The following is an 11,186-nucleotide window of genomic DNA, read 5'->3' on the forward strand; positions in this document are numbered from 1 at the left end:
TAATGAAGTAATGCCCCATTGATTCTCCGAAATTTTTCGACACTCATCAAGAGTTTTCATTTTATTGGGAAAAAAAGTAGTCCTTGACTTTTGAAAATAACCAAATTAGTCTATAAATTTACGATTGTGAATCTTTTGTCCTAATTTAACTATTGTTATTTGTTAATACAATGCTAACATAAAAACATTAAAGTATTAACTTGGCATTTTCAATGGTAAGATGACATAGCTAAGACGTTAGCATGATCAAATATGTGATTTAGATTAGTTAATTAAACTCAGTTTTATTAATTGGTTTTTTAACTAATTTCGCACGTCAATTTAAACATATTAAAGTTTTAACTATGTTATTTTACTATTGGCGATATTATGTTGGCATTATAACGTTTAATGTTAGATAACGATTGTTAAATTAGGGAGCGAATGGATATTTCCTATTTGTAAGTTTAGAGTCTAATTTGGTTATTTTTAAAAGTCAAATTATTTTGATAAATGATGATTAAATAAATTAGTTTTTAATTAAACAAAAAAGATAAATTAATTTCTAATATTTCTATAAAGTAATAAATTGGTTTTTAATTTTTCTAAAATATAGTATGGGGTCAAACAGTGATTGGATAAAGAATAGAGACTAACGATTAGACTGCTTTGATAATGTCATCGTTTCTTGAGAAACGAAATTGTGTAAAATTTTAGAAGATAATAAACTACATTCTGTGCGTATTTTATTGGATATTAATTTATCTAATATTATAAAAAAAAATAGAAATCAATTTGTCTAATTTTTTTATTTGGAACTTGCACTTTTATTTTATTATATACAAAATGTACTTTTGTTTATTATATTAAATGATATATGAAACCTAGATTTTATAAATTCTATACCACATCTAATAATAAAGGAAAATCAGTCGGGTCATTATATTCTATAAGTAAAATGAATGCTAAATCTCAATGGAGTGCCTACTCAAGATTGTAGTTTAGGACACACACTGGAACTTGGAGTTGAAATAGAACCTGCAAGTTCATAAAAAAAAAAAAAATTGCTATTAAAAATATGAAAATAATTTGGTCCATTGAACCAGAGGAACATGCTTACAGATTTCTGCATAACAAGGTTGTTTTGAAACTGGGTCCTCTTCAAATGGGGGTGGGGCTTGGCCGTACACCATATCACAACTCATATCTTCAAAATCTGAGATTAAATTTAGGAAAAGCATGTTAACAATAAATTAATTGTATGTGGACCTTATCATAATAAGAAATTTTGTCCAATGAATCATGATCAAAGACAAGAGAACATACTCGGAATCATTGTCAATGGAAGTCCGAATTCGTTAGTGAAAAAATCTTGGGTAGGAATCTTGCACATATTGACGCACATTCCCACACAGCCACTGTTCTCCAAGTACCTTTGAGGTGAAAAAGTATTAAGACAAGAAGATACACAAATTTATAAAAGAGTAAATATTAAGGAATAGTCAACCTTTTTTAAAATTATTTTGATTATCTTAAATTCTAGATGCAAAATCATAAATCCTTAACTTTAAATTCTAAATTATAAACTTAAATTCTAGAATGAACGATAAATAGGTCTCTGGTTTTTTATCTCGAAGATAAATAAGTGCTCGACTAATTAAAAATACAAAAACGTCTCTCATTTTCTAAAACACGAGACATTTAAATTCCTCCGAAGAATCGATTTGTTCTTATATTTTGGACGAAAGGACTTAAATATCTTATATTTTAAAAGTTAGTGACGTTTTTGTATTTTTAATTAGTCAAAAACTTATGTATCTTCGAATTAAAAAATTATAAACTTATTTGCCTTTTCCTCCTTTTAAAGGACTAATATTGACCAAAAAATTAGTTCGGTATATTTTCTCTTTACAAAATTGTTGCGAACTTTAACATTTCAGCTATCATTCAATTTACCAACTAATACCTACATGCATGGATGGAAGCAGATAGAAGTTATGCACACATTCAATTTCCAATATCATAGCCATAAAATCTACCTGCATTTCTTTATATGGACGCCACTTTTTTGCTTCACCCCATTTACCTCTACTTCCACAACCTAGTACATCTCAAGTATCTAAATATTAATGACAACTCCGTCATAGCAGAAAATATAAAAGAATACATAGATTATAGATTAATAAAACTCAACACTATACAAACATCGAATAAATTACTATTTGTACCCATAAAAGATACAGATGTTGATAAATGTACTCATATAAGAATAAAACGACAATTATAAGTACCCGGACGTTGGTATAATTGGTCTGTTAAGGTATTATTGGCACACAGAAACTATCTTCCGTGGTACAATTGTCATTTTATTCTTATATGGATACGCGTTTGTATTTTTCACGGATACAAATGGTAATTTATTCTACAAACATCCAAAAAATGGGAAGGCACAATATTAAACTGTTAGGATAAAATTAGTTAGTTATTCACTATAGCAGAATCATTGGAAGAACATACAATACTACTTTTTTTTTTTAATTCTTGACAAACATTACATGTACTCTGCACTCGAGAGGATTCATCAACAACTGAAAACTATTCCTTGTGAATTAGCAAGGAGTTTTAGGAATAACTTGAAATTGATTCAACCGAATCAGAACATGTTAGTTTCATAATAATATAAGATTCCAATTTCCAAAAGCTCTACTAAAAGAAAATGCAAGAATGTTCATATTTTTACTTTCTTTCCTTACAACATCTGTTCTTGCAACAGAAACATGAGATGATGCATTTGGCAGTGAAAACGAACACATGCATAGAAACAATCACTTGTAACTAATCTAACATTCAAGAAAAGCAAAACTATTAAAGTAAAGTGCAAGGCCTCAATCCTCATGGTTCATTTCATTGAATAGAAACTCGAGCCTAGCCTATGCATATCTTGAGATTACTATAAAATTCTAGAACCTTGGGGAATATAGCTTATAGCATGACCCGATTATTAAACGATGAAGTAGGATTTAGTAACTAAATTACCTCAGAAGGCCCAACTAACCAATGGAAGAAAGGCACTGTCAATGCAGCATTAAACTCTGCAGCCCATTTTGTTGGTGGAAACAGTTTCCTGAACTGCAGAAACAACACAAATAAGGCGACATAACAAATAGTATGATTAGAAACATCAATGCTTGGAGAGTTAAAGATTGGAATATTTGTTTTGTAAATATTTATAGAGAAGGCAATAGCGGTGTCGATTGCCTTGCGCACAAATGCTTAGAGTTAGAACCAGGATTACACTTTTGGAATACACCTCCTAGAGAAATTGTAAGCATCCTTTTTGATGATAAAAAAGGAATTTTTTTTACCCGTTTAATTTGTGTTTAGGTCTTTTTTGGGTTATTTAGCCCCGTCTTAATACCAAAAAAAAAAGGCGACTTAACAAAGCAACACACACAAAACTTATTAGGCATCTATGATTTCCCACTTTTACTATATAGCATCACAAGTATGGTGCTAACACAAATAAATTACACCCTCTAGTTTACACATATTTGTCACTTTCAATTCTTACTAAGAGCAATGCTATATGATCGGTAAATATTATCATTTTTGTCCAGTATTTAGCTAACAATAATTTATACTCATTTTTACAGACGTTTTGCACACAAAAAACATATAGTTTGCACATATATTTACTAGAGTTTTACACACATGAATCAATATAGTTTGCATCTATTTTTTTCAGATTTTGTACACATAAATTAATAAAATTTATTTGTTAAAAATAATTTAGTATTTATACTGGTTAAATAATGTTAAAAAATTACTTGCCCGCAAGAGTTTCTCTTTCAATATAGAACTTATTATTATCGTGTTTCCGTTCTAATTCTGACACACGAAGCAGAGTAGAACTTGAATTCAGAACAGAGTTACAGAGTATGCGTAGTGACAAATTAGGCAGCTTACTCCATTTCAGCCATTTTTCTCCACTTGTGCTATATACCATCACCAAAATATGATGCTAACACATAAATACACTACTTCTGAGTAAATTTCTTTAACTTGTTACTTTAAGAATTTATTGTTTTAATCATATCTTGCACACGGTTCTAATCATAATAAATAAATAAAATAATTAGAATGGCTAGAAAAATAATTACACCTGTTGAAAACTTCATGAATTTTTTAAGAAGTTAGTCAAACTTTTGTTGGTGAAATTTATGAAACTTTTTTAATCCATAAACATTAATTCCCATGTGCTTTTCTAAGTAAATCATCACTAGCAAAGAGAAGGTAGAAAAAAAATTCAGAACACGTCTAGAAAAAAAAATAAATGGTATAAAAAAAAATTAATTGAACAATACTACATTATCAGCAAATATTATCATTTTTAGCTAACACTTATTCAGTAATAATTTGCATTCATATTTTCAAACATTTTACACACAAAAACATATAATTTATATTTATATTTATCAGAATTTTATGCAGATAAATCAATATAGTTTGTACTTATAATTTTTTCATATACACATAAATTAACAAAAATTATATATTAAAAATGGTGAAAACTCAGGTGCAGTCGACTTGACTTCACGTGAAGTTGATAGTTAAAAGCCGTTAGATGATTTGACTGGTTTAACCAAATTTTCATCTAACGGTTCTCAGCTATCAACTTACTTCACGTGAAGTCGACTTTCCACCATTAAAAATAATTTAGTATTTATACTAATCAAATGATGACAAGAAAATACTAAAAATTGATCAAGAGGTGCAATCAACTTTACCTAAAGTTTACAACTGAGAGTTGTCTAATGAAAATTTATCAAATCAGTCCCATCATTTAACAGCTCTCAAGTCTCAACTATCAACTTCGGTAGAAACTCAGGTGCAGTCGACTTGTGAAGTTGATATTTGAGAGACGTTAGATGATTTGACTGATTTGACTAAATTTTCATCTAACGTCTCTCATATATCAATTTCACGTGAAGTTGACTTCACCTGAATTTTCACCGTCGACTTCATATAAAAATTAACTGTAACTGAGTTTTCATGTTAAAAGTTACTGCCTCAAGAGTTTGTGATTAATTAATTGCGAACCTGAGCAGGCGCACCTGGAGGAAGCATGGACAAGAGAACTTCTCTAACAACTTCCTGCTGCTGAGCACGTGACCTACGCTCCATGACCCTCTTCGACACATTCACGAAACTCTCGTAGTCATAACCCCAATCCCACAAACCCTTCTTCTCCTTCTCCTCCTTCTTCTTCTTCTCTTTCACAGGTTCTGCGAACTTCTCCATCTTTCTTGCAAACAGAGTCATGAACGCCTTCTCCAACATGCTGTCATTGTAACGCGTCTTCTGTCCCAAAGGAGCAGGCTCACCGGAAGGTTCCGCTATCCCACACCACGTGACGTTATTCCTGTTGCCGCCATTGCCATTTCTTACAGTTCTGCGGTGCTGCTGTTGTGGTGAAGGGGTTGGAAGCACAACTTGGAAGCTCAGAACCACCATCAATGATTACAGCTTTTTGATGGAATAATTAATGTGTAATAGCATCGCCAATAAGGAATCCAATTTTCAGCGCAAAATATTTTGATTCATATGAGTGTCCGGATATGATGACTTTGAAGCCTATAAGCCACATGTTCCCTTATTCATATATTGAAAATAAATTTTGATTGGATGGACCTTATCTACTACCATATTTATTAGTGGCAACACTTTAATGTAAAAGAATAGATTACATAGTGTTCGTTCTGATACAGTGTAAGGAAAAGAATATATAAAAAAAAAATATGATGTGCACATAAAAAATAATAAAAAAAATCATGTATAAATAGATTTTTTTAAATAAATAAAATAAATATTATAATTATGCATCACATATATACGCATTTTTTAGAGTATTTACGTATTTGTACAATGCACCTGTAAACAAAATAAATATAGACGTATCTTGTTTATACGGTAAACGAGATAAGACACGCACACACCTCAATATATCATGTTAATAAACGTGATACGTTCGAAAAGGCGGGTTATGCATATCTTGTTTTTACTGTAAACTAGATATGATAGGACAAAAATCAAACATATATAAAAGGATCAATCATTGGAAGGGGTATTATGTTGCGCTAGAACGGTGGTCTGGCATTTAGGAGCTCTTTCACGTATTTCTATGTAGTTGGTGTCAAGTCTGGAAGTCACGCAGGCACCTATTTACTGACTCTCCATCTGTGTGTAATCTAAGGTGGTTCGCAATATTTTGCAGAGTGATGATACACTCATTCTATGACAGGTGAAAAGTGTGAGTTTCCAGACGCTACCACTTTACGAATGCAGTGATCAAGGAGTTGTCAAACACAATGTCCTTAAGATGTACTGTGTAGCCAAACCCTGTTTGCTGTTTCGATTTATGCTTACATGCAGGTTATCCTAGTAAATCTAAACAGCATTATTAGATTTACTAGGATAGCAGGCATGCATGATTCGAAACAAGGTAATTAGATTTACCTAAAAAGCTAAATCTACTACATAGAGAGGTGATAGGAGATATTCATGTAACGTTTTTAATAATTATAATTTTTTACTCATTTGATAATTTAAATAATTATCAATAACTATATAGTGCTCATATACTGTTTTTATCTTCTTCGATTCTCTGTATTTATGGTTGCACTAAATTCTCTTCGTATTCAATTTTTTTTTGTTTAGTTAAGTTTAAAATTTTGAATATTATTTTAGATTAGTAACTTACACGAACAAAAAATTACTAATTTCTAAAAATATCGATGTGATTTAAAATTGTTCATTTGAAACTAACATATTATTTTTATAAAAATCAACACATTTTAAATTAGTATTAAAAAAGAATTAAAAATAATAAAAAAATTAAAAATTTTGATAAATTTTATTTGAACATATATAATTAAAAATTAAATGTATTGGTTTATAGAAATATAATGAGCTAGTTTTAAATGAAGAGTTTTAAACAACTACTTTTACCTAAATTTATTTGTCTTTTTCTAAAATCTTGTGATTTTTTATGTGTAAGCTAGTAATTTAAAATTAACCGCCTATCTCTACTGTTGTTTGAAACCATCTATTTTAAATAGTTCAGTACAAAAAAACTTAAAAAAGTTATTAATTTAAATTTTAAAATATAAATGAGATATCATTTAATTAAAGTCGATCTAAATGGTAACAAAGTATATCAATTTTTATTTTTTAAATTGATATAAATTAAATTATTAATATTATTTCATTATTTTAAAAAATTATATTTTTATATTTATTAAAATTATATTTTATATTTATAACTTCATATATCTCATTTACGGTATAAACGATATAATTATAAATTTATCTCATTATGTGTATTTTTTTAAAATTTTATTATCTCATTTGCAAACGAGATAATACCAAATAAAATCGTGTCTTATCTCGTTTACGGTGTAAACGAAATATAAGCAATCTTAATTTGTTTACATAGTAAACGGAATATGTAAAAAAAAAATTTGATAAATATGTTACAAATTACTTATACCCATAAATAAAATATTTATTTAAAAAATTATAATGTATGTGTATTATATATAGTATATCAATATTTTAAAGAAATAATTTTTATACTTAATTTCATAAATTAAATGATAATTTTGTTGATATAGTATTTTAATTATTTTTCTCAAATTACATATTGTAAATTGAAATATACCGGTTGGATTTATGTCTGTACCATATAAATTTAATCACCTTATTTCGATTTATGCATATTTATATGTTGTCCTAGTAAATCTAAACAAAATGATTAGATTTACTAGAACAATATGCAAATATATATAAATCGAACCAATTGATTTATATAGAGAACTAAATCTAGTCTAATTTATTCAATTTACATATAGATGTGATTGAGGTAATTCATGTTACGTTTTTTATTGTGGGTAATTTGTGTAAAATTAGATGAATGTGGGTTTAATTATGTGAATTATTATTATTATTATTATTATTATTTACACAGAAGGCGCAAACGGGTTCGGCTTTTCAATTTTGAAGATTTACGAATGGATTGAGGTATCGAAGTTAAAACAAAAGGATAGGGGCTTTTTATCCAAACCTGAGGGATAGCAGCTTCAACTCTGCCAATGGCTTTAACCCTCTTCACCCCCTCTTCACTCTGTTCTTCTTCTTCTTCTCTCTTTTCTGTTCCCGTCAAATTTTCCCTAACCCCCCAAACCAACATCTCTCTCCGGTTCACTAAAACCAAAAGCCCTCTTCCACATAGAAGACGCTTCAATGTCATTGCCATGGCTCCCCCTAAGCCCGGTGGCAAAGCCAAGAAAGGTAACATACTACCTTCACTTTCATTTCCTCTAACCAGAATTCACTCATGCTTTGGGTGTTGCAGTTGTGGGAATCATAAAGTTGGCTCTGGAAGCTGGGAAAGCCACTCCTGCTCCTCCGGTTGGACCGGCTCTCGGTTCAAAGGGTGTCAACATTATGGCTTTTTGTAAGGATTACAATGCCAGGACTGCCGACAAGGCCGGTTATGTCATTCCTGTCGAAATCACAGTATTTGATGTAAGCTCTTTACTCTTTCATTTCCATCCCCCTTCTTTTTTCTTTGACATTAATGTTTTTCATTTTCCTTCTCCAGGATAAGAGCTTTACTTTCATATTGAAGACTCCACCTGCTTCGGTTCTACTACTTAAGGCTGCCGGTATGTTTTTTTTCTTCTTCTTTTTTTGCCTCCAAGGTGTTTGATGTTATGCTTGATGTTCTGTTTCAGAAATTTTTCTTTCTTAAATTTGAAAATGTAATCTTAAATTGCGAATTAAGCATTATTCGAGTAAGCTAAATGGTGGGATGCTGTCATTTCACTAAATTTGATTAGTGACCATCTGAAAATTAAGTGATAGATTATATACGTTAGGTATTCATAATAATGTTTGAGATTGCATTTGAATTTTGAAGGGTCAGGAAGCATGAATTTTTATGGGTGCCATTTGTTTGGAATTTCAATTTCTTATACAAGCTAGATTGGAAAGTGATTGTAAGGGTAATATGCTAGCTCTCGGTTGCCAACTGAAGTTCAATTTTTGAGAAAATTGTCTATCTATGTTCTACCATGAACAAATTACTGCAGATACAGATATGTTTCTCTGGTTTTTACAAGATTATCATTCTTCTGATGAGATCTGTGTCCTTGCTTTTGAATGTCTGAATTGATTTTATAGGAGTGGAAAAGGGTTCGAAAGACCCGCAGATGCAAAAAGTAGGTAAGATCACGATTGACCAATTGCGAGCAATTGCTACTGAAAAGTTGCCAGACTTGAATTGCTCGACTATCGAATCTGCTATGAGAATAATAGCAGGCACTGCAGCAAATATGGGAATTGATGTTGATCCTCCTGTTCTTGAACCCAAGAAAAAGGAACTTGTGTAATAAGATCTTATTTTTGGCTAAGAGTTTGAGAATGCTTAGGTTGTTCCTGTACACTGTCTTTCTTTCTTTCTTCGAGAACAACAAAGAAAACATCAACTGGTTTTTATTATTTTGTATTACTTAAATGTATGCCCTCGTTATATAGTTAAATTTGGAAAAGCTTTCGTCAATCACTGGCATGATACTTGTATTGAGCTGAGTTTGATTGAAAATGATTTGATGCCAAAGATCTCATTCTCATCTGTTTGAAGAATCCGAGGATGTGAATGTGTCTTGGTCATGAATAGTTCGGTGAAAACCATGTAAAAGTATTCTCAAAACAATCTCTAATTTGGATAGCAATAGATATTTGACAAAAATGTGTATATTCATGCCTTTTACATGTATGTGTATGATGCCTACACATTTTTAATATTTTAATTCATTATTATTTTCATTGTTTTATCTTTCTTGTTCTTCCAAAAAAAATCCTAATAGCAGAAACAATGAAAATAAAAACGATAATTTAAATAGACTCTTAAGGTTTCCTTATTGCCTTCTTTATTATCTATAAAATAAAGCCTTTCACCCCTATATAATTTTGCAGTTGTCTTCTCTATTTTCTATATGTTTTCTTATTAATATATACACTATTTATGTTTTTTCATTACATTCATCTTACTATTTCATTCTTATTTTTATTCAGCTTAATAGAAACAGATTTGGTTTAGTTACAAGAGGAAAGGTAAGTAGTCTACTTGCTGGGTTTTAGTTGTTTTAGTTACTACAAACAACAACAACAACAAAGCCTTGTCCCACTAAGTGGGGTCGGCTACATGAATCAAACGACGCCATTGTGTTCTGTCATGTATCATGTCTACAGAGAGACCGTTTACATGTAGATCTCGTTTGACCACCTCATGGATGGTCTTCTTAGGTCTTCCTCTGCCTTTCGCCCTTTGTCCATCTTCCATCTCATCCACCCTCCTGACTGGATGTTCTATCGGTCTTCTTCTCACATGTCCAAACCACCTGACACGCGATTCAACCATCTTTTCCACAATAGGTGCTACTCCAACTCTCTCCCTTATATCTTCATTCCTTATTTTATCCAATCGCTTATGACCACTCATCCATCTCAACATCTTCATCTCTGCCACACTCAGCTTATGTTCGTGCTCCCCTTTAGCCGCCCAACACTCCGTACCATACAGCACCTATAGCCGTCCAACACTCCGTACCATAAAGCATAGTCGGTCTTATAGCGGTGCGATAGAATTTACCTTTAAGTTTTAAAGGCACTTTTTTGTCGCATATAAAACCAGATGCACTCCGCCATTTTGACCAACACTGCTTGGATCCTATGATTTACATCATGTTCAATCTCTCCATTATCCTGTATGATGCACCCAAGATACTTAAAACTTTTAACTTTTCGTAGGGTGTTCTCTCCAATTTTCACCTCTATATTGGAATTTTCCCTTCTCAGACTAAACTTACATTCCATATATTCCGTCTTGCTACGGCTTATGCGCAGACCATACACTTCTAGAGCTTCTCTCCATAACTCCAACTTCTTATTTAGGTCTTCCCTTGACTCTCCCATAAGGACGATATCATCGGCAAAAAGCATGCACCATGGCACAGGCTCTGGATGTGCTCTGTGAGTACTTCTAAGACTAATGTGAAAATGTATGGACTTAAGGATGATCCCTGGTGTAATCCTATACCAATAATCATATACCAATAGGGAATTCCTCTGTCACATCACCTTGA

The 11,186-nt window shown here is 31.3% G+C and overlaps 2 protein-coding genes across 2 annotated transcripts; one reads left to right on the top strand and one right to left on the bottom strand.

The window, feature by feature from the left end:
• Window positions 1–775: 775 nt before the first annotated feature.
• Window positions 776–5,614, bottom strand: LOC107482455 (beta-carotene isomerase D27, chloroplastic). The gene is made up of 6 exons (XM_016102949.3): window positions 5,080–5,614; window positions 3,016–3,108; window positions 2,019–2,080; window positions 1,306–1,412; window positions 1,100–1,195; window positions 776–1,017 (listed from the first exon to the last, which is right to left on the bottom strand). Exons 1-6 carry the CDS (start codon window positions 5,491–5,493, stop codon window positions 968–970), a joined length of 822 nt encoding a protein of 273 aa, XP_015958435.1. The 5' UTR covers window positions 5,494–5,614; the 3' UTR covers window positions 776–967.
• Window positions 5,615–8,064: 2,450 nt separating this feature from the next.
• On the top strand, window positions 8,065–9,601 carry LOC107482456 (50S ribosomal protein L11, chloroplastic). Its single transcript, XM_016102950.3, has 4 exons — window positions 8,065–8,328; window positions 8,393–8,565; window positions 8,642–8,705; window positions 9,223–9,601. Exons 1-4 carry the CDS (start codon window positions 8,130–8,132, stop codon window positions 9,429–9,431), a joined length of 645 nt encoding a protein of 214 aa, XP_015958436.1. The 5' UTR covers window positions 8,065–8,129; the 3' UTR covers window positions 9,432–9,601.
• Window positions 9,602–11,186: the final 1,585 nt, after the last annotated feature.

Source organism: Arachis duranensis, chromosome 4, assembly GCF_000817695.3.
Source record: "Arachis duranensis cultivar V14167 chromosome 4, aradu.V14167.gnm2.J7QH, whole genome shotgun sequence".
NCBI lineage: Eukaryota > Viridiplantae > Streptophyta > Magnoliopsida > Fabales > Fabaceae > Arachis > Arachis duranensis.